The sequence below is a fragment of the Ictalurus furcatus genome, chromosome 20, assembly GCF_023375685.1.
Source record: "Ictalurus furcatus strain D&B chromosome 20, Billie_1.0, whole genome shotgun sequence".
Lineage (NCBI taxonomy): Eukaryota > Metazoa > Chordata > Actinopteri > Siluriformes > Ictaluridae > Ictalurus > Ictalurus furcatus.
In genome coordinates this window covers 2378142-2398384 of record NC_071274.1, presented here as the reverse complement: position 1 = coordinate 2398384, position 20243 = coordinate 2378142, and the positions used below count along the sequence as shown (strand labels likewise).

Sequence of the window (20243 nt, the reverse complement as noted above, 5' to 3'; positions counted from 1 at the left end):
CATTAATATTTCAATAATGTAAAAATGTCTGAGTCTTTGTTAAACTGCAGCATTAATACCAGATCTGTCATAGATAATTAATCAACACCCAAACAATCCACAATCCAACTTGTTAATAATAATAATAATAATAATAATAATAACACTGAGCGGAATATTCAAACTACACAAGAATGACACCAGCGACAACACTGTAATAAAATCTCTTGTATTTCATTATTTTGACTCTGGGTTTGACAGATGCATTAATTAACAATTATTTTGAGAACAAAAAAGAAGTATCCCAGGGCTTCAGCAGAGCACGTTGTGTTTCGGCGTCATTACCCCCATGTAGCAGTAATCGCAGGGCGAAGCTGGTTATTACGCTAGAAAACGTTCAATCCGCGGGTTACAGGAACAATACACGCTCACGTGCCATCGTCGCTAGCGATACAGGACTGTTAATGAATCGCAGTTAGCAGGAAACGACCGTTCAAATCATTCAAATGAAGACAGCATTGCGACGGACCCACATGACGTACGTAGCTATATATATATATAGATTAGAAGTTCATTCAAATCCAGATCAGTGTTTTGAGGTCTTTCTTTCTAATTCGTTAGAAGCTCATCCGATGCAGCTTTGAAAGTCTGCACATGGTAATTATGGAACCGGAGAAAAGAAACAGCTTTTTTCCCCCATTGCATAAATAAAAGAAGACGACAAAAAAAAAACCCCCATCAACTACACTTTAAAGAATAGGATTTGGTTAAAGCGGCTAATGATGAGTGAATGATTAAAAATCTCAGTCGGTACGTGTTTACTCTTTTAGCTAGCGTCGGTATTATGTACATTTCTGTCAGTCACGTCACACTGATGTTAGTTTCCAAACTTTTAAAAGGTTTCCAACAGAATATTGCATACTACAGAAGTATCTTTTTTTTTGTACGTCAGTGAAGAAAGTAACGTTACATAAAAACACCACTTTTCAGATAAAAGAACAACGAACACTTTCAGGCGTTATCTTCAAAAACACAAGACGGACAGACAGACGGAGTCTCCGGAAGAACCGTGAAGACGCTCGGTGAAACTCGGCAGATAATTTCCTCATGAAACTGCACAAGTTCTACCGGAGACTGCTGTCGCATTTTTAAAATGTCACATGAAATATTGACTTAGTTTATTACTTTAGTAGATTTTTTTTTTTTTTGAAGGGAACTTTGCTTTACAGCATTTCTTTGCATGTGCTTCAGATTTCACACACACACACACACACACATATATATAATAACTTATCATGAATAAATTGGCATTGGCCTAGTGTAGGGACTCGAACGTTTCATAGCCTGACTGTAAAATGAGTTCCACTCACCCTTAGAAAACCGTACAGCTTTCTAAACAGATATTCTGTCTGTTTTTCAGTCGTCGAGGTTCGGATTAAAAGGGTTCGGTCGAACGGACTAATAGCGCTTAATAGCGTTGATCAGGCTTGCTTGTGATCTCCACCACTAACCCCTTTGAGACCCAGCAAGTGTGTACTGTTTCCAGAGGATCTATTTCATTGAATGAAGTTGTATGTGCAGTACGTATGTAGTGTTAAGGTTGTTAACCTCGTTCAGCGATCTGAGGTAAGTATGCGTTTGAAAAGCTCGGCTCTGGACGCGGCGATGTGGCGATCCACGACTGAAGCGTGTCCAATCTAGTGTATGCGAGCGAGGAGAAACGTTCATTTGTGTCACATCTTAAAGTTTCTTTTTAGCGGTTTAGTGTTTTCTTAAGCCAAGGCACTCGTTTTAGTCGGCTGATCTTTATCGAGTTCGTACGTCACCTGTAACCTTGACCTCGTGACGGCTCGAACTTGCGTTTGGAGAACAGGTTTTCCAGCTAGAAAGCTTCCGGCCTTTTTAAAAGCTTAGGTATAGAGCATCCTCCTTACGTTTCTCTAAAGCGCACGCAGAACCCAAACCCGTGTAACAGACTAAGGCTGTGTTCACACTTGGCTTTTTTTCCCCCCAATAGCGTCCTTCCTGTTCGTCATACAGAGACGTTAAGTATGCGTTCGAGACCTCGAGGCCTGATTTCTGGCTAGCTGGGATTTTAGCCGTTAAGAAATTCTAGTGCACTACCTAAAGAAATAAGTGGTTAAATATAGGATCTGTATACTTGCTACCTCCTGATGAACTGATTACATTTCGTGAAAATGAAATAGGGTTAGGGAAATAAAGATGAAATAAAGACTAGTGTAACGCTGGTGCTGAGGAAGTTGTTTGATTATGTTGTCGCTTTGGAGGCGGAGAACTGTGCGATGTGACGGCGTGCATCCAGAGTTATGGGACGTCACATCGCGTACCGGTGAAATCGACACACTGGAAAATTAGAAAGGAAATATTTTCCATTCTATTCCTTACATTCACTCGACAACAAGATTGCTTTTTTTCCCATCCTCCTGCACTTTATCCTCCTTGCTTGTTTTTCTTGCTTGTCAAAAAACCTGCAACCTGATTGGTCAGGAAGTTAAAAAAAAAAAAAAAAAAGCCTCTTTGCGCTTTTATGGAAGATGACCAAGAAACACTGCCTTGCGTCAACTTCCTGTAGGAGTAAATGTTAAGTGTGTGCCGACGTTAGGGAAAAAATGCCAAGTGTGAAGCGGTAGTACTGGGCCCTTAGTGTGCTTGAAAAACCACACACACACACACACAAAAACACATTAGTGTCATATGACTTGACCTATGTACATTTAAATAATGAAAAGTAATAGCTTCGTATCAGTCTTATGATCATCAAGACTTGTTCCAAGTACACGTGCACATACCTGATTTTCTGTCCCTTGTTACCCTTCAAAAAAAAGAAGTCAAATAAAACAAGCTGTAATTAGACAAGACATTTGAAAATGGTAGGAAGTGACATCACAGCGCAAAAAAAACAAAACAAACAAACACTCAGTCATTATAAAATACAACATCTCTCCCGAATCCTCTTCATGAAGCTCTTCCTGGTGTTTTTCCCGTTCTCCTTGCCCTCCTCCATTTTCCTGGCTCGGATTCCTCGCATGAGGTCGAAGAACACCTGAAAGGAAGTGTTAACAGACGATTAATAGCCAGACGGGATCTACGGCGCGACGCGGACGACGAGCGAAAAGAGACCTGCGAACCTTGTCCACGTTGGCCCGGGTTTTGGCGGACGTCTCTACGTAGCTGACGCCCCACTGGTCGGCTCGGGCTTTGGCTTCCTCCGCTCCCACCTGCCTCCGGTCCTCCAGGTCCGACTTATTTCCGACCAGCAGGAAGGGCACGTTCTCGTCCTCCTTCACTCGGAGGATCTGCTCTCTACAACACGGACACACAGATGTTCATTACGCGATACTGATTAGTTACAAAAAGGATCGTTCGTCGATCATAAAAGCATCACGTGGCCTGATAGAAGAAGAAAAGAAACAAAGAGAGACCAAGCAAATTTATCATATCGGTTTCTAAACTCCGAGGTAGTTTTCTAACCGGAAGTCAGCAGTGGCGGCGAAAGACTCCGATTCGGTGATGGAGAACACGCAGAGGAAGCCCTCTCCGCTGCGGAAGTAGTTATCCCGAATGGCAGCGTAGTCTTCCTGCCCTGCCGTGTCCAGAATATCAATCTGCACCTCCTCTCCATCCAGCACCACTTTCTTCCTGTAGCTGTCAGCTTTAGTGGGCTCGTAGTCTTCCACAAACTGACAGAGAGACAGAACCACACACCGTGAGCAAACTAGCAAAACAATTCACTTCTATTTCAGAAAAAAACAAGAGAAATGTTCACAGCCAAAAGTATGTGCACCCGGTGGAAAAATATTTTTATGCTAGATTTTGGGGCGTGGCTGTGTGGATTTGTGTTCGTGTTGGGATGTTGAGGAGGCTCCAGTTCATCCCAAAGGTGTTCAGTGGGGTTGAGGTCAGGGCTCTGTACAGGACACTCGAGTTCTTCCACCTACTTCCAACCTTAAACACACCGTGTCTTCACAGAGCTCGCTTCAGTGGAAGTGTTGGCGCGACGGTTAAGACTCTCGATTACCGATCAGAAGGTCGAGGGTTCAAGCCCCAGCACTGCCAAGCTGCCACTGTTGAGCAATTCCCTTAACCCTCTCTGCTCCAGGGGTACTGCACCATAGCTGACCCTGCGCTCTGACCCTAACAAACTGGGTTATGCAAAGTAAAGAATTTCACTGTGCTATAATCTATACATGACAAATAAAGACTTCTTCTTGTGCACAGGGTCAGTTTCCTGCTGAAACAGGTTTGTTCCTCTTAATTCCGGTGAAGGGAAACTGTAACGCTCAAGCACACAAAGACATTCTGTACAATTGTGCGCTTCCAACTTTGTGGTAACAGTCTAGGGGAAGAACCACATATGCATGTGGGTGCGATGTTCAGATGTCGACATGGTCATAACTTCTTGGGTCCCTCCCCCCTTTAAACTTTCCATAGTGCTTTCCAGGTGCTTGGACCCCTAAATATAATAACCTGTATATATAAAACTCAATGGCAATGACGATGGCGGGCTTTGATTTCCACCACTGTAACAAAACGAAAATATCTCGGCTATGCTTCACAGATTTAAAGAACTTCACGTTAATTGTCCTAAACCCCACTAAACCCCACAAAACTTGAGATGATTCGTGACATCATGACGCGACTGTATTTGACTAGATTAATGAAAAATCCTTTTATATAGCGACTCACTTTATATAGTGAGTAAGGTTGTTTATTTTTTTACTCGCTGTTCATTTCACTTTTTATGCTTTATCGCAAAGACACGCTAATTCAAAACATCTGCGGTAACAATACAGCGCGTTTGGATTATCTTTAGCAATTATTGTACGGTTAAACGAGGCCACGCGTCTTCCAGACCGAAGTCCTACCTCGTCGTACATGAACTGGAGCGTGAGCGCGGATTTGCCCACTCCGCCGCTGCCCACCATTATCACTTTGTGGAGGGCCAGAGAGTTCGGCGCTTTGGGTTTGTTAGCCGTCATTTTTCCAAAAAACGAGCCAAAGGAGGTAGTCAGGAGGCGGGGTTTACTCAGCTTACTCAGCCTAGCGAAGGAAATCTGAGGAAAGAAAGAAAAACACCAGTTTACTAGTGCACTGGGACGGTCACAGCCGTTACAATGCATTGTGGGAACGCCCTGACGTGCCGCTCCTGATGTGTCAGGCACTAAACAATAGCACTTCTTATTCACTTGCCGACTCTGACATCATGCAGTAAAACCGAGACACGTGGCAGATCCGGGAGGAAAACACTGCACTCGTTAACGCTAATGGATGATAATGAAAGAAAACCCTAGGCACTAGTGTTGTGTTATTTATTTTATTTTTTATTACCGTCTTCATATAAACACAGGATATTCTTTCTCTCTAGGATTTACGTCGTGGGGTTAAAATGAGAAAAAGATCAGATCACAATACTCGAAGACGTTTCTACGATGCGCAATATGTGGTGTTCGATTAAAGGTTTATTTAACGCCTAATAAATGGTCTTACAAACTACTCGATAATTTAAAGAATCGTTTGGCATAGAGACTTGCTCCAAATTGATTAAAAAAAAAAAAAAAAGAAAAAAAGAGATGAATAAAATAATATAAAAGATTTTTTTCTGATTTTAAACAAAATCAGGTTTGTAGGTTTTGTGTTTTTATTTACGTGCTGATAGAAATGTGTTGTACTATTTTAAAAAACAAAAAAGAATTTCTCGTCTTTTTGCCGGCTTTAAATTATATTAAAAAAAAAAACGACTTCAGATTTTTAGTTAATTTTCAATGATATAAAAACTCTACACATATTTTCAATACCGTGTATTAACTGTTAAATAAAAGCAAAAAAGGAAAAGTTGACAAAAGGAGATAAAAAAATTATACGATTATATTCGAAAAAAGGTTGACTATTTTGAAAATAATAAATAAAAGCGCACACTTCCAGAGTTGGTATTTTAAACACAAATGTTAAAAATATTTTTAAATGTAATGGAAAATATTAAATCATTTAAAAAATGAATTATAATACTTTTTTTTTTTTATCTCTAATTTGTCCCCCCCCCCATTTGACTCACCCTTGTATTGTCATGCACTACATTACAGTCCATATGTACTACTGTCATTTTAAATAAATAAATAAATAGAAAATTATGAGCAATAACGTGAGTGCCCAAAATTCTACAGAAAAATTGCAACTAACGCCACAAAGTGCATAATTACAGCTGCATACACATCAACTGCAGCGTCCGGTACAGATAGTGTCACAATTTATAAATACCCCCTTATTATTGTCGTCGTTACGCCACAACAACTTCTTGCATATTTCTTTCACTGATCCACAGCAGGGCAGATAAACACACCCTTCAGGACCAAATCACAGACTGAAAACTTTAGAGGCTGGAGACTCAAACACGCCAAGGTCAGAGGACACGCTCCAGAGCGGGCGAAGGCGGCTTGTCTAAACATTAAACCCAGCACGCTCTCTATATGCAAAACACACGCGTGACAGAGTCGCAGAAGAGTGACCGTAACCGTTTAAACATGCTGTCGTGGTTTATTCACCTGCAGCCGTTACGTTTCGTCTCGTCTCGTCTAGCCGTGTGTGGCTGGATTATTGGCGCAAACCTGCTGTCGAGTTCATATTTAATAAAATGTGCTCGATATTTACGAGCCATTGCTTTGAGAAACGTTTCCCAATTTCCCAAAATACTCCATCTGCCTTCAGGGGTAAAAATAAATAAATAAATAAATAAAACAAGATAATTAGGGATGATGTTTATTCCAGCTGTTCCATCGCTCGTCATTCTATCCAGCTGCCGGATGCTGGTTATGGGTGTTGTGAAAGGTAAATCCACCCGGAAAACTTCTGTCTGTTTCATTAGAGGGTTCAGTTTTAGTGTTTTTGAAAATTCAGCAGCTCAACCTGCACATCTCCGGTGTTTTGCAGCGTCTGCGGAAACTATTTCCCGTTCCCGAACCGCTGAAATTCTGTAATTTGAGTTGCGATCCCGGCATCACGCCGAAGTGGCGCCGGATACTGTAATCAACACAAGGTAACCGGAGGAGAACTAAAACACAACTCAATAGTTATAATACTTCCTAAACCACATCCTTTCAGTTCCTGAATTTACATCTCAACTGAACGGCGTCCAAAACGCCACCCAGCTGATCTCACCTTTCGTTTCGAGCCAGAAGAAACGCACTAAAAATTCACGATATGACCGCACGTACAACCCAGTTTCACGTCGTCATATTTAGAGTCTGAATGCTGCATTGGCCAGACAAAGAAAAAAAAAAAAAGTTTGATTGATTAGAGGAACTTTAAGGAGCTTGGACTTTAAATGTATTTTCATATATTAAGGAAAAGCTCTATTCACATGTCAAGCCAGCCAATACGGCGGCACAAGGCACACGTGCTTTCTGCCCTCTTCCACATACATGAGCTCACAGCGATTGGCTAGTGTCACTATGATTGACAGTGGGGTAGACTAATGCCCCTCCCACTCTGACAGCACGGCTGAATTTTGCCCTGCCATGACACATCGGAGGACTAACGCTAACGTAAGTGATTATTTGAGAGCTACGATGACGGTAGCTCGTCCGCCGTTTTTTTTTTCCCCCTCTCTTTCTCCGAGCTGAGGGGAACGTAGTGAGCGTCGATGCTCCCTGGTTTTTGCGGTGCATAATGGAACGATTTTGAGATTGAGAAAGGCCCTTATAATTCCCCAACTACTGAACTAGGGAGCCGATTGAGACGGACTCCCGGCTTCCTCCCGGCATCGTTAAGATCTCGCGAGGCCCTGGGTTAGTTTTACACACGGAGCGGAGGTGCGGTAACGTAACGTAAATATTACCGGAATACACCACCGGTCAAAAGTTTGTGGACACGCGACTGAACTGTTTCTCATGATCTTAAAAATCTTTTGATCTGAAGGTGTACGATTTAAAATGTTCGAAATCAGTGTCGTAGACAAAAAATATAATTGTGCCGACGTGTTCATTTCTGTCATCAGACTAAAACTAACATTTTATTTCCAAAAAAAACCCACATTTTTTAAAAAACGGACGACTCGGAGCTAAATATTCCGAGAAGCAGTCGATAAGTGTCCGGCGTCGGTGTGAACTCCTTTCATACGGTTTAAAAAGCATCTAAGGGAAATTTCTCAAGAAATCGCTCAAGAAAACGCCAAGAATACATTTCTGGAAATTCTGCACATTCCGTTTGTGTTACTCCAAGGTTTTGATGACTATTATTATCATTATTATTCTAAAACGTAGGAAAATAAATAAATAAAGATCGAGTGTGTCTAAACTTTTGACTGGTAGTGTATTGTCTGTAAGTCTGGGATCTTAGTCCTGTCCGAATCTGTCATGTCAGTAATTCGTCACTGTAAAGACACTTCAGGAAACTAAACCCCCCCGCCTAAAACGAGAACAATATAAGACATCTCGGAGGATTTCGGGTAAGTTATCGAGTCCTCATCACAGGTATGAGCCTCGGCACGTGTGTTAATCATCTGGGTAACATACGAAAGCACCTGTGTGTGCAGATCAGACAATCATTACAGACATCCATCGATACTTAAAAGACTTCCTCATGCATCCAGACTGTAGTAAGGCCTGGAGTGTAAATGATAACCCAGACTGATGCTAGAAATAAAGGAAACCATCAGAGTCCTGTGTAGAAAAGTCCTACAACTGGGTTTCTGTGACCCTGAATCAAATCTGAGATCACAGCATGTATAAAATGGCGTCAGACAAACCAAACAGCAAGTGATGATGATGATGATATTATAACAGCTTGTGTGTACAGTTCGGCTCGGAATGAACAGTGTGTGTGTGTGTGTGTCTTGGGTGTGGTGCTGATATTGTATTGTATTGTATGCACTGCTTTTCTGGTCTAAACCTAAAGCTCATGACACACAGGACTGTTTTTACAGTATATTTATATTCAGCTACAGAAGCAACCTAAAGGAAATTCCCTCCTAAAAACGGAAGCATTCTGTTTATGATGTTTCCCTGTGTTTACCAGACCATCAGCTAACTATTAGCTTATTAGCACTGGCGCATTGAAAACAGGACGCTAAACGCACGAGCTGTACCATAATAAACACCGTATTACTGCTCTACACGGCTAGTCAGTTAGTTATCAGGTATACAAGGCATAAATTAACTTACACACACCCAAATATAAAGTTTAAATCCATCTGAATACACTAAAACTAAATTAAGATAGCTAGCAAATGCAGTTAGTGGGGTTTTATATTGTTTTTTTTTGTCGTGTATGAGGAAAAAGTAAATAGTTAGTTAGCACCAGCGTTAGCTTACATACCGAGCGTCACGCGCTGATGGTGTCGGGTCAGAACCGCAGCTCGTGCCGGTAATTTTCTTCTTTAACACCAGAAAAGAAAAGATGACTCAGTAAAGTCCAGAGCTGCTTACTCACATCGTTTAGTGTTTCATTTCTCACCAAAACCCGCCCCTGTTCGTACCAGGAGTTAACACGGTAAATAAACGTGTTTTTAAAATAACGCCAAAGTAACCGCCGAGTCCTAACGATTCTCGTATAAACTTAGCTCGAGGGCTGAATATGCCAAGTACATACTAAATACAACCGTGTAAATAATATTTACAGAAAGCGTATACACGATCTAGAATGTGTACACATATTCCAAAGGATAATATTTACTGATTTTCCTGCCCCTTCGCTTAGAGACAAGTTTGACATCTTTGTTTTGTACCTTCTTGCGTGACGTACAGGACTGCGAGTCGATTCGGGGTGGAGGGAGTCGATTCTAGAATTTTGGAATCGATTCAGCCCAAAGTGAGTCGAATGGTAAGTCTCGCTGGTAAGTATAATGTAAATACGTATATCATAAATAGGAGCAGTGTGCTCGTATTTTCTTTGGAAGCATACAATGTAAACACGTACGACATAAAAAATATATATATATATATATATATATATATATATATATATATATATATATTTTTTATGTCGTACGTGTTTACATTGTATGCTTCCAAAGAAAATACGAGCACATTTTTGTACATATGATGTGCGTTTATTTCTTTTATATATATATATATATATATATATATATATATATATATATATATATATATATAAAAGAAATAAACGCACATCATATGTACAAAAGTGACAAATTCCAAAGCGGTCAGATTTATCAAAAGATAGATCTATCAGGCAGTGTCATGCATAATGACGTCAATAACAACATCAACAGCGCATTAGGTGCGTCATAATTGATATTACAAAACATTTCCTCTTGAACCGTGAATCGATTCTAAGACGATTGAATCAGAATCGGAGTCGACTCCAACATACATGGATTCTGACCCAGTGACGTCACAAGCTCTGCACACGTAGGTGCTTCCTCTAGGACACTATAATGTGTAATTTTCTTTTAAATTTGGCTAATACCCTCTTTCTTTCTTTAAGTTACTGTCTAATTCTACTTCTGTTTTGAGCTATGGTGGTGTTTGTGTTTTCTTTAACTATTACTTATATTTCTTAATACCTTATTGTTATGATCTATTTTGGTTGTACCACACTGTAAACTGAATGTTCAAATAAAGCACTAAAAATAAAAGAAATCCTCTAGGACACTAAAACAAGACTGGAAAATTTTATCCACACATTGTACCTTCTTCATATCTCTTAATATTTGTCTATTGTCCCCCCCCACAATCATATTTACTTGTTTATTTTAGTTGATATTTGTTGCACATGCTTTATTAGAGTGTACAAGGACTCGGTTGTTGAGCCCTGATTGTGTTTGTAGGCATTACACGTTACAGTAAAGGTACAAAGACAAGGACACAGACAGCACTGGTAGTACAAGACCGTCGCTGTGAAGACACAGTGCTGGCGGTGATACAGTCATGATGTGTGCGCTCATGTAAAGATTTTCCAGCGTTCGGTTGTTTTGAGACACGTTGATCTAAGGCATCTGCTGGAGGGAAAGGAGCTCTTACGTACTGTATAATTTATTTTTAAATGACCTGAACCGTACTTCAAGCATTTCAGTGCACAAATATCCCTAATATACTCGCATGATAAAGAGGTAGTGGGATGTTTGTAGGTTTGTGACGAACTCCCCCCCCCCCCCCACCCACACACACTTCTCGTGAATATTTACTTCATTTAAAACAAAAAAAACAGACATTTTTATGGGTGTTTATTTGAACTTTGTGCGGAACAAAACAATACGCATCGTGACTTCGATGATGCATATCCAAGCATACAGATTGCAAAACAAATATTCGAACATAACGTCTCGTTATTTTTTTTCTCAGACAGGATACAAACGTTATATATTCACACCACAGCCGTGTCATTTGGTTCGTCTGCAGTCTTTGCAGGCTGAGACCGAGGCACTGAGTTCAGAAAAAAAAAAATCATGCTGTAAGAGATAAAAATAAAAAATAAAAAAAATAAATTGAAATGCAGCATACTGTACTGTTGATGCTTTCTGTATTAGCAGCCCAACATGAAAATAAAAAACGCCTCTTGCGAGTGTTTTGAGTATATCGGGCATCATTTAAAGTGCTATTGTATCTTCTGACGCGTACGGTCGTTTGAGTTCGTGTTAGGATGTCTCTCTGTACTTTCGGGTCCATCATATGGGCGTGGCTCTCCATTCTTTGCCTTCCGTCAGCGCTCGAGGTTGATGGATGAACACGCTATAGCGCACACCTTGGTTAGCAGCAGCACGAACAAACCCGCTGTTAGCGGTCATAGTAACAGCACGGAGGGTATCGCCTGTACCGAAGATCATAAGCGACCTATGGTTGACCTTGGAGCTGGCTACGAGGCGCTGCGTGCGCTCAGAAGGCTGATCGGGAACTACGGTGAGCCTGGCGAGGAGCTTCTCGGCTCGTTCGCGTTCGCCAGGGCCGCCCAGCGTGTCGAGGATGGTGCGGAAGTCCTGCACGGCCGAGTGGCACGCAAAAAGCTCCTTCCCTTCCATGAAGGCGTCGAGCTTGGGTAGCACCTTGTCCTGGCGCTCCTGAGCGGCCTGCTCGGTCAGCACGTACTCCCTGAAGGTGAAGTGGCAATTCCCGTGACTCAGAGACGACACGTACGTGATGAGCGTGGTGATGTCGAGGTTTACGCGTGCGCACTCGGCTACCTTGACGTCAGTGGGGAACGCCAGGCTCGCTACGACAGTGTCTCGGTCCACACGGGTGTGCATAAGGTGCGCTTCGCCGTCGTCATCCTGTTCGACGTTGTCCTCGAGGTCCTGCTCGTCCTGTGCGAAATCTTCGTCCTCTTCCTCCTCGTCGTCCTCGTCCTCGTCTGATCCGACCACCGAGTTCACGGCGACGATGTCACCTTTAACGGAGATTCCCATCAATTTGAGCGTGTCGGCCATCGGACTGGAGACGCCGTTATAGAAGGCGAAGATGATGTGTGGGTTGCTGTACTGAATGGGCTGCTGGCGACTGGCCTCCAGGTAATCTTCCGCCTGCCGGATCACGCTTTTGTCGCCGTACTGCCCGCGGCCCTGCCATATGTTATGTAACGCCTCCGCTTTGCGCCCGATCGCCTTCACCCACGTGTGCCCTCCGTTTGCCACCACGTCCACCACCAGCGTCTGCTTCCGTCCGTCCGGACCCTCGTACGCGAACACGTGCAAAACGCTGATTACCTTCTCGAGGCTCTCGGCCGACTCCACGACGGCTTTCAGGTGCGTCAGGTTGGTGCTCTGCAGGTGAGACTCTTTGATGGCAACTTGTCCGGCTTTCACTTTCTGCAGGAATTTGAGCTCGGCCCGGAGTTTGCTGCACAGCTTGGCACGACCCTCCACTTCCTGGTTCTGGTGGCTGCACAGTAGATCCACTCGCTTCAGCAGGTCCTCGGCTGTTTTGATGCATTCTTGGAGCATCGGGCCGGTGGCCATCGCTGCGACTTTACTCCTAGAACAAGGAGGGGAAACAAAACGAACCAAAAAAAATATCAAGGTCATTATTCGCACCACCAGATCTCCGTCAGCATGACTATACACGCATCATATCGATGCATCGTTTTGCAAATGTGATTTTTTTTTTGTTGACTTTTTTTTATTAGAAAAATTGCAAGTGCAGTGCAAATGAAAATACTGTAGAATTAAGGTTTAAAAAATCTATCATGTCTTTATAAATAAATAAATAAAAAATCCATTAAATCCACAGAAGTGGTATAATTAGGGGGCCAAGGACACGAGTGCTTGGAACCCACTTGTTTTCGATATTTTTTGTTCTCTGCTAAAACAGATCAGGATGCTGAATGTGAAGGTTGCTTGGACCCCGCAGATCACTGTGTGCCTATATCTGATTAATACAATTGGTTAAAAACAAACAAACAAAAGTTTTACCTGCTGTTTATGTTTTGTTTTTTTGTAAGTTAAAACGTGATGGCCTCCAAACACAGTCAACAAAAACATTATTCAGGGAGAGCTCCATAACCACAATAAGACTTGCCACTAATGTTAGTGCTAGTTTTTTATTTTAAATAACCATTTTTCTTGACGAACCCGACAAGATTCTTGATTTAGACACAACTCGCCATCACTTCCTTTCTTTCTCCATGACGCCTCTTGCCTCAACTCTCCATTACACAACAATAACGTTTCATCACAAGTTAGTACATATGCATGTATTTATTTTTACACACTTTTTAAACACACTTAAAGCATTCAGAGCATTTTACTATTGCTTTAATATTGTTAGAACTTATATTATGAGTGATAATGTTAGATAATAGAAATGTTGACCACGTTTTTAAAAAATAAATTAATTAATTAAAAAAAAAGTGTGTGATGATAATCGATAAGCAGAAATTTTTATACTTGTGATAGTAAACAGTAAATAAAACACAACAACGTGTTCTGTTATAGGAAAATAATCAGCCATCGTTTTATTGTAATTATCTGTAATGTCTTTAAGATAGATTCATTTTATCTCCTTTTTTTGTGAAACACAGAAGCTGATGATGCCATGCGCCACAACATTAAATGTAACTCTAAACGGATAAAATATATATATTATATATATATATATATATATATTCTATCATTTAATACATAAAAAAAATTTAGGAATGCACCATAATGAAAATTCTTGGCCGTAGCCGAATATAATGAAAAACTCGGCCGAAGAACAAACACATTTTTTCCATTTTTTTTCACCGTTGCATAAATTAAATAGTCAAAATGTGCTTTTTACTATTTTGTCTTGCTTTTCAAAGAAAAAGCAAATTACAAAAACTACAATTTCGAAATATTTATTTAACACTGAACTTTTTTTTTTCCATTCCAGCAGGCATAGGCGACCAACAAGGCACAATATAACTTTAAATAAATAAATGAGTAAAATAAAAATATTTTGATGTGGTCATCTTTGAGCCCCCCTTGAATAGCCTATGTTAGGCCTATAACTGACTGCTGAAAGAATTTAACACTCTGAACTAAAATGAACTAAAACTAACATCCTACAACTAAAATGTCGATGGACCCACAACAAATGAATAATTGTCCTAGACACACGCCTACAGCTTTAACGGCCATCCTTCCATCTTTCTCCAACACTTTAAAATGCTTCCACACTGCCGACATGTTTGCTGCAATTAAAGAGTCTCACTCTGGTTGCTAGGCTACTTGGGCGCGTCATCAATCACGTCATTGTTCGGTCAAATTTTATTGGGTTCTTTTGCCGGACATCCGGTGCATCCCTAAAAAAAATGTTAGTGTTGGAAAAATGGCTGTGGTACAAGAGAAATAAAAACACTTCATGGTGTGCTAACAGAACAATCCAGAGTGCTTCCTCTTCATTACACAACCCATCACTGTTTATTTTCCCAGAGCAGCACGACATGCAGTGTTTTATTCCTTACTTATCATAGCCTTCTTTCTTCCATTGTTGCATTAGTTCCACTCCAGGACCATGTGTAATTAATTAAGTAATTAAATAAAAAAAAAACAAGTTTGTGTTTAAACAGAATGAGTGGTTACAGAACAGGCCATTACTGAAAATAACTGTAATAAGACGACAGTTAGCCACGTGAGCAAAACTCGCTAAATAAAACCTTTACTACCGCTAAATAAAACGTCACAGTCATAAAGACAGACATTAGATTGTTAGAGTTTGAAGAGAATAATAAACAAAACGATTTATTTCCATATGAAACACTTACAGCGAACAAGTTCGGCACCGCTCTGTAGTTATTAGCGACGGGTCGACTTCTTCTACGCTGGTTTAGCAGCCGCTTACGTCGGTGTGATTTCTTCTTCGTCTTCTTTGCTTTGTTCGTGATATTGAGCGTTTACTGCCCCCTGTGTTTGAGAACGGACATTACAACACAACGGAACGGCAACAAAAAGAGTTTTATTTGCAATGGAAAGCAAGTTTTCACATCCTTACTTTATAAAATAACTAGAACATTCGAATATAAAATAGAATATCCGAGTTTATTTTATATTACAGATGTACTTTCTTTTTTTTTCCCCTCCAGAATGAGTGAACTGAATTTTAAAATAAAAAAGTAGTCAAAAGTGAACAGTGTGAACATGAGAGTGTTCTGAACCAGTTTATCCTCTCAGGTCAAGTCCAATCATTTTTTTTTCTTACCATAATTGTGAGGCCCTTCCGTTAACATAACTGGTTTAATTCATTTAAATAATTCTATGCTACACACAAAGCTAACTCTAACCTTAACTCCAGGGGTTAAGGGTGGTGGGGGGGATGGTGAGGCAGTTCTGTCAGTATATGAATAATATTTTGCACTATATAATTCGCACACAATTATATTGTAATATTTATCTGTTCATACATCCATCCATCCATTTTCTGCGCCGCTAATCCTACAAAGGGTAACGGGATGAGCCTGGAGCCTGCCCCAGTGGGCTCGGGGTACGAGGTAGTGGACACCCTGGACGGGGTGCCAACCCATCACAGGGCACAATCGCACACACACACATTCACACACTATGGACAATTTAGAAATGCCAAATCAGCCTACAACACATGTCTTTTTGACTGGGGGAGGAAACCGGAGTACCCAGAGGAAACCCCTGAAGCACAGGGAGGACATGCATGTCATAGTTGTAATTTCATATATTTCAATCTAATCTTTTTATTCATTACTTTTTAAAATTCTTTTCTTTCTTTCTTTAATAATGTAAAAGCTTGACTGGGAATTGCACAGCGAACCTATAACTACCTACAGTACAGTAACAAAAATGTAGTCATGTTTACGTATGTTAATAATGAAACGATACATTTATTTTATTATATTATTGTATTTCTGAATGTGGTGTAAAGTTGAGCTTTCATTCCACCTGCTTTTGAGGATTTTCTTTTTTTTGTTGCTGTTATTTTTCCTTTCATTCTTTGTGTCTTTCTTTCATTTCTCCATACGGTCTCCATTAGACACTTTATTGGTCTCTTGTCCTCTTCTCCAGCTCTATGAAAGGGCAACATTTGTTCTGTTTTACATTTCTGAGATACGTTTTAGATTTACAAGCTCTTTACACATCCTGGTCCACAATCGCTTTGTAGTCTCCATCAGAAAACATACGAAAGGACTGTCGAGAGGCGTGAGTAGACCTACAGCAACAAAATCGAGTTGTTTTTTTTTCCTTTAAAAAAAAAAAAAAGGCACAAAAAAAAAATCGCATACAATACTTAAATACATATGTAAGAGGTAGTGGTGGATGATGGTCTTGTTGCCTCTGACCTGGAGATCAGTCGGTTTTCATTTTGAAAAATGGACTGAATTTTGAAAAATGAAGACCTGCAGTGATGCACTGAGTAAAACATGTCAACAGAGGGCCCAATTGAGAACAGTCTCGAATTTTAACACACACACACACACACACACACACACAGATCTAGAAGTGACTTGTGACGCTGCCAGCACTTGCATGATTATACATTTCTGTGCTCCATAAATCCATACCCTCTCAGAATAATAATAACAATAATAAAAAAAGAGTACTAAAGTGTACCTGTCCTTGTCACTGGGATCTTTTGAACTTTTAGTGTGTGTGTGTGTGTTTTTTTTTTTTATTATTTTAACCTGGAAAGGTGCATAAACTGAGTACACCTTTAAGCGATTACTCTGACAGCTCTACAAGTGGTCCTTAAAGTGCAATGATGTACATTTTAGACGTTTACTACAGGTAAAAACATGTAAAAATGTGCACTCAAAAGGTACCACCCAGGAAATTAAGGGTACCACAAGGAAAGGTACAGTGTAGTACTTGTTTTTGTGTGTGTGTGTGTGTGTGTGTGTGTGGGGGGGGGGGGGGTGTTTGTGTGTAGAGTGTACGACTGGTTACACGTCCCAGATTTACACCAGCGCCATTTGTGCGCGTTATTAAAGCTAAAATAACAAATATGGCGGATGAGAGAGAGAGAGAGAGAGAGAGAGAGGTGCATATTCAATTTAGGGCGAATGCGCGTTCCCTTTCGTGCACGCGCGCGCCTCAGTTTAGACAAGGAGCGAGTGCGCGCGCCCGGATCACCAAGTATCTTCCATCTACAGTTCTTCTTTTCTTTCTCTCGTTCTTTCTTGTGTGTGTGTGCGTGTTTTGTTTTTTTGCACGATCACGCGCGTGTTTGGTCGGTAAGGAGTTACGAAAATCGTTCCAACATGGAGAACAAGCGAAGACGTTAAGTGTTAAAGTGAAAAGTTGGAGAATAAAAGCGCAAAAGAAAGAGAGAGAGAGAGAGAGAGAGAGAGAGAAAGGAAAAGAAACGCCGAGTTTTGGAGGACCGTTATGTCCCGTTAGGAGATTTATTAACGCGCGAGCCGAAGAGAACTTTGGAGTTTATTTCTTCTTCTCGGTATCCTTCGGTTCTCTCTTTTTGTCCATCCTTTGGTGTGCATGGGTCGTCGGTAGGATCGCGCGCTCCGCGGGATGGGAGCGAGCCAGGGTAAGCAGAGCGGGAGTGAAGGTGAGTGGCGGCGGCAGCGCGAGCGCCTCGGCGCCGGTGTTCATCTTCTTCTTCTTCTTCTTTTTTTTTTTTTTAACCCAGGCGCGCGCCGCGGCCATGCTCGGGTCAGCCTCCTATTATTCCTGTTTATTCTCTCGCGCGCGTGCGTTCTGCACTCCATTTTTTTTTTTTTAACGCAACGTGTCCTCTCTGTTACGCATGCATCATCACTCTCAGTGATCAGAAAACAAACTCCTACTAACCCCGTATGTGCAAACTTCGCACGTGAGCTGCAGTGTGCGTACTCAAACGCATTGCTCATCACCGCGCACGACATGGATTTTCCTTCACATCTGCATTCCAACAGCACCAGAACCCGAAACTTATGCAACCTACAAGGTTCCACAAAAGGTGTGGATCTCACCCCGAACAGGCTCGTGCTGATGAAATATGATCCCAGTGAGAGGAGTTCAGAGTCAAAACAACAAAGGGGGTACTAAACTGTACCCTACATTTGGTTGTCACTTGAGGGTCATGTGATACCATCAAGAGTGCATCATTGATTAGTACCGTTAGTGTGTATCGTTTACCTGAAAAGGTGCATGAAGTACTCTTCAAAGCTAAGAACAATTCATTATCAAATAAACCCTTAAAGCACTGGTTCTCAAAAAGGTGTCCGAGATTTTTTCTTATATTTGAGTTCGTTTAGTCATTAGATTGTGGTGAAGTGGAGAACGTTGGCGCTTCACATCTCCAGGGTTCTGACGTGACTTCAGGTTACTGTCTGATCGCACGTTCTCCGCATGTCCACTCGGAGAAAACCTCCGGGTTCTCCGGTTTCCTCCTACGAACATGCCGGTAAGTTGTTCGGCAAATCTAAATCCCCTCTAGGTGTGAAGGTCAGGTGTGTGTGGTACCCTGTGATGGACTGGCATCCCCCATCCAGGGTGTATTCCCACCTCACACCTGATGTTCCCCCGGATAGATTCCGGATCCGCCGTGATCCTGACCAGGATATCAGGCTGTAGTGAACAGCCAAAATATTGTTTTAAATAATTAAACAATATATGAGAGCGCTGCGGAATAGTCGAGAACCTCTGCCTTAAAAGAACCGCCGAAGAACCGCTTTTGTTGCTGTAAGAGCGATCGAGATGATTCAGTTTGTCAGGAGCCGAACAGATCGAAGATTATAAGCATCATATCTCGCGTCTAAATGTGCATTTGTTTATAGCAAATGCGGCACGTAGAGAGAAATGTAGTAATATCAGACAGTCTAGACAGTCAGACAGTCTTCTCATTTCGGCTCCTAGATGATAAGAGTAAGACACTAAAATACCTTGATTAAGAGATAGTCTGATAAATCTGTTTGCCTTCAGTGTTATCCAGGAAAAAAAAAAAAAAAAAAAAAAGATGCGTGCTTTGTTCTATACCGTGCTCTAGACGCTTACCAATACGCTTTCTTCCTCAGAGAACTCTAAAGTCAGACTAACACCATCGCAAAGCTCGGTCATATTTCAGCCTTTCCTTGCTGGCATGTGCACATTTCCCCATTTCTTGCTGAATTAAAGGACAGATCCCAAAGCGCTGGGTAAGCAGGCCGAGTGAATCATTTGTTTACATGCTTGACTCAAAACTCTGGCGCTGTTCTACCACAGGAACCCCGTGTCCAACTCCTCTGCTATCCAGAAAGTCCAACGAAAAGCCTGAAGAGTCAGAACACTAGTGTCGAATCCGGTCTATTCTCACACGGCACAAAAACGGACGCGCGCGTATCTTATGTTATGTATTTACTGTCCGGCAACGCCTTACGATTTAAACAGAGCAGATATTTTCTGTCAGATTCGCCGTGCATATGTTTAATCGTCCTCATTGAAGGGGGATGGGGGGGGGGCGCTTGGGGACATGGACAGATGGACATTTACAGTTAGTTATTTACATCGTTTGCTTTGGTCAGCCCCTCCAGGATTCCACGATTTTGCGATCGCAGGAATGACCGCAAGATCAAACAAACACCGCGATATTCGGAGACGCTCGCAATTTTTCAAAACGACCGCAGATTTCCCGCAGATTCGGGGTCGAGATGCGTCATCTGGCCCTGAATCGGTCCTACAGAAGACCTGACGTCAGATAGCCGCTATAGCCTGCTTTCTGAAGACGGGAAATGTTGGGAAGAATCTGTGGAAAGTATTTTTTTTCCCCTACAATTCTGCATCTCACGCCGCAAAATAGTTAGTCGAATAGAATAGAAATGAACAGAATGTTATTAAACTAAAAAGAGAGGATGTGAAATGCTGGAGCAGGAACGTCAAAATATCATCTCGGGTT

At 41.4% G+C, this 20243-nt stretch overlaps 3 protein-coding genes across 7 annotated transcripts in view; 1 reads left to right on the top strand and 2 right to left on the bottom strand.

Annotated features, from left to right (window-relative positions):
* Positions 1-194: 194 nt before the first annotated feature.
* On the bottom strand, positions 195-9725 carry ralab (v-ral simian leukemia viral oncogene homolog Ab (ras related)). The gene is made up of 5 exons (XM_053650960.1): positions 9310-9725; positions 4866-5054; positions 3472-3680; positions 3129-3303; positions 195-3043 (listed from the first exon to the last, which is right to left on the bottom strand). Exons 2-5 carry the CDS (start codon positions 4977-4979, stop codon positions 2924-2926), a joined length of 618 nt encoding a protein of 205 aa, XP_053506935.1. The 5' UTR covers positions 4980-5054; positions 9310-9725; the 3' UTR covers positions 195-2923.
* A 1439-nt stretch (positions 9726-11164) lies between these two features.
* On the bottom strand, positions 11165-15277 carry c20h7orf25 (chromosome 20 C7orf25 homolog). 5 transcript variants are annotated; one of them, XM_053652149.1, is made up of 2 exons: positions 15175-15277; positions 11165-12920 (listed from the first exon to the last, which is right to left on the bottom strand). In XM_053652149.1, exon 2 carries the CDS (start codon positions 12902-12904, stop codon positions 11621-11623), a length of 1284 nt encoding a protein of 427 aa, XP_053508124.1. In that variant the 5' UTR covers positions 12905-12920; positions 15175-15277; the 3' UTR covers positions 11165-11620. The 5 variants fall into 5 exon arrangements, with proteins under 5 accessions (XP_053508124.1, XP_053508125.1, XP_053508122.1 ...); XM_053652150.1 differs by lacking the exon at positions 15175-15277 and adding an exon at positions 14500-15121; XM_053652147.1 differs by lacking the exon at positions 15175-15277 and adding an exon at positions 14534-15121.
* A 2058-nt stretch (positions 15278-17335) lies between these two features.
* The window catches only part of fbxl7 (F-box and leucine-rich repeat protein 7), a 39087-nt gene continuing 36179 nt past the window's right edge, over positions 17336-20243 (top strand). The window contains exon 1 of the mRNA XM_053651120.1: positions 17336-17939. Coding sequence (XP_053507095.1) covers positions 17903-17939 — 37 coding nt within the window. The 5' untranslated portion in view covers positions 17336-17902. The remainder of the gene's footprint in view (positions 17940-20243) is intronic.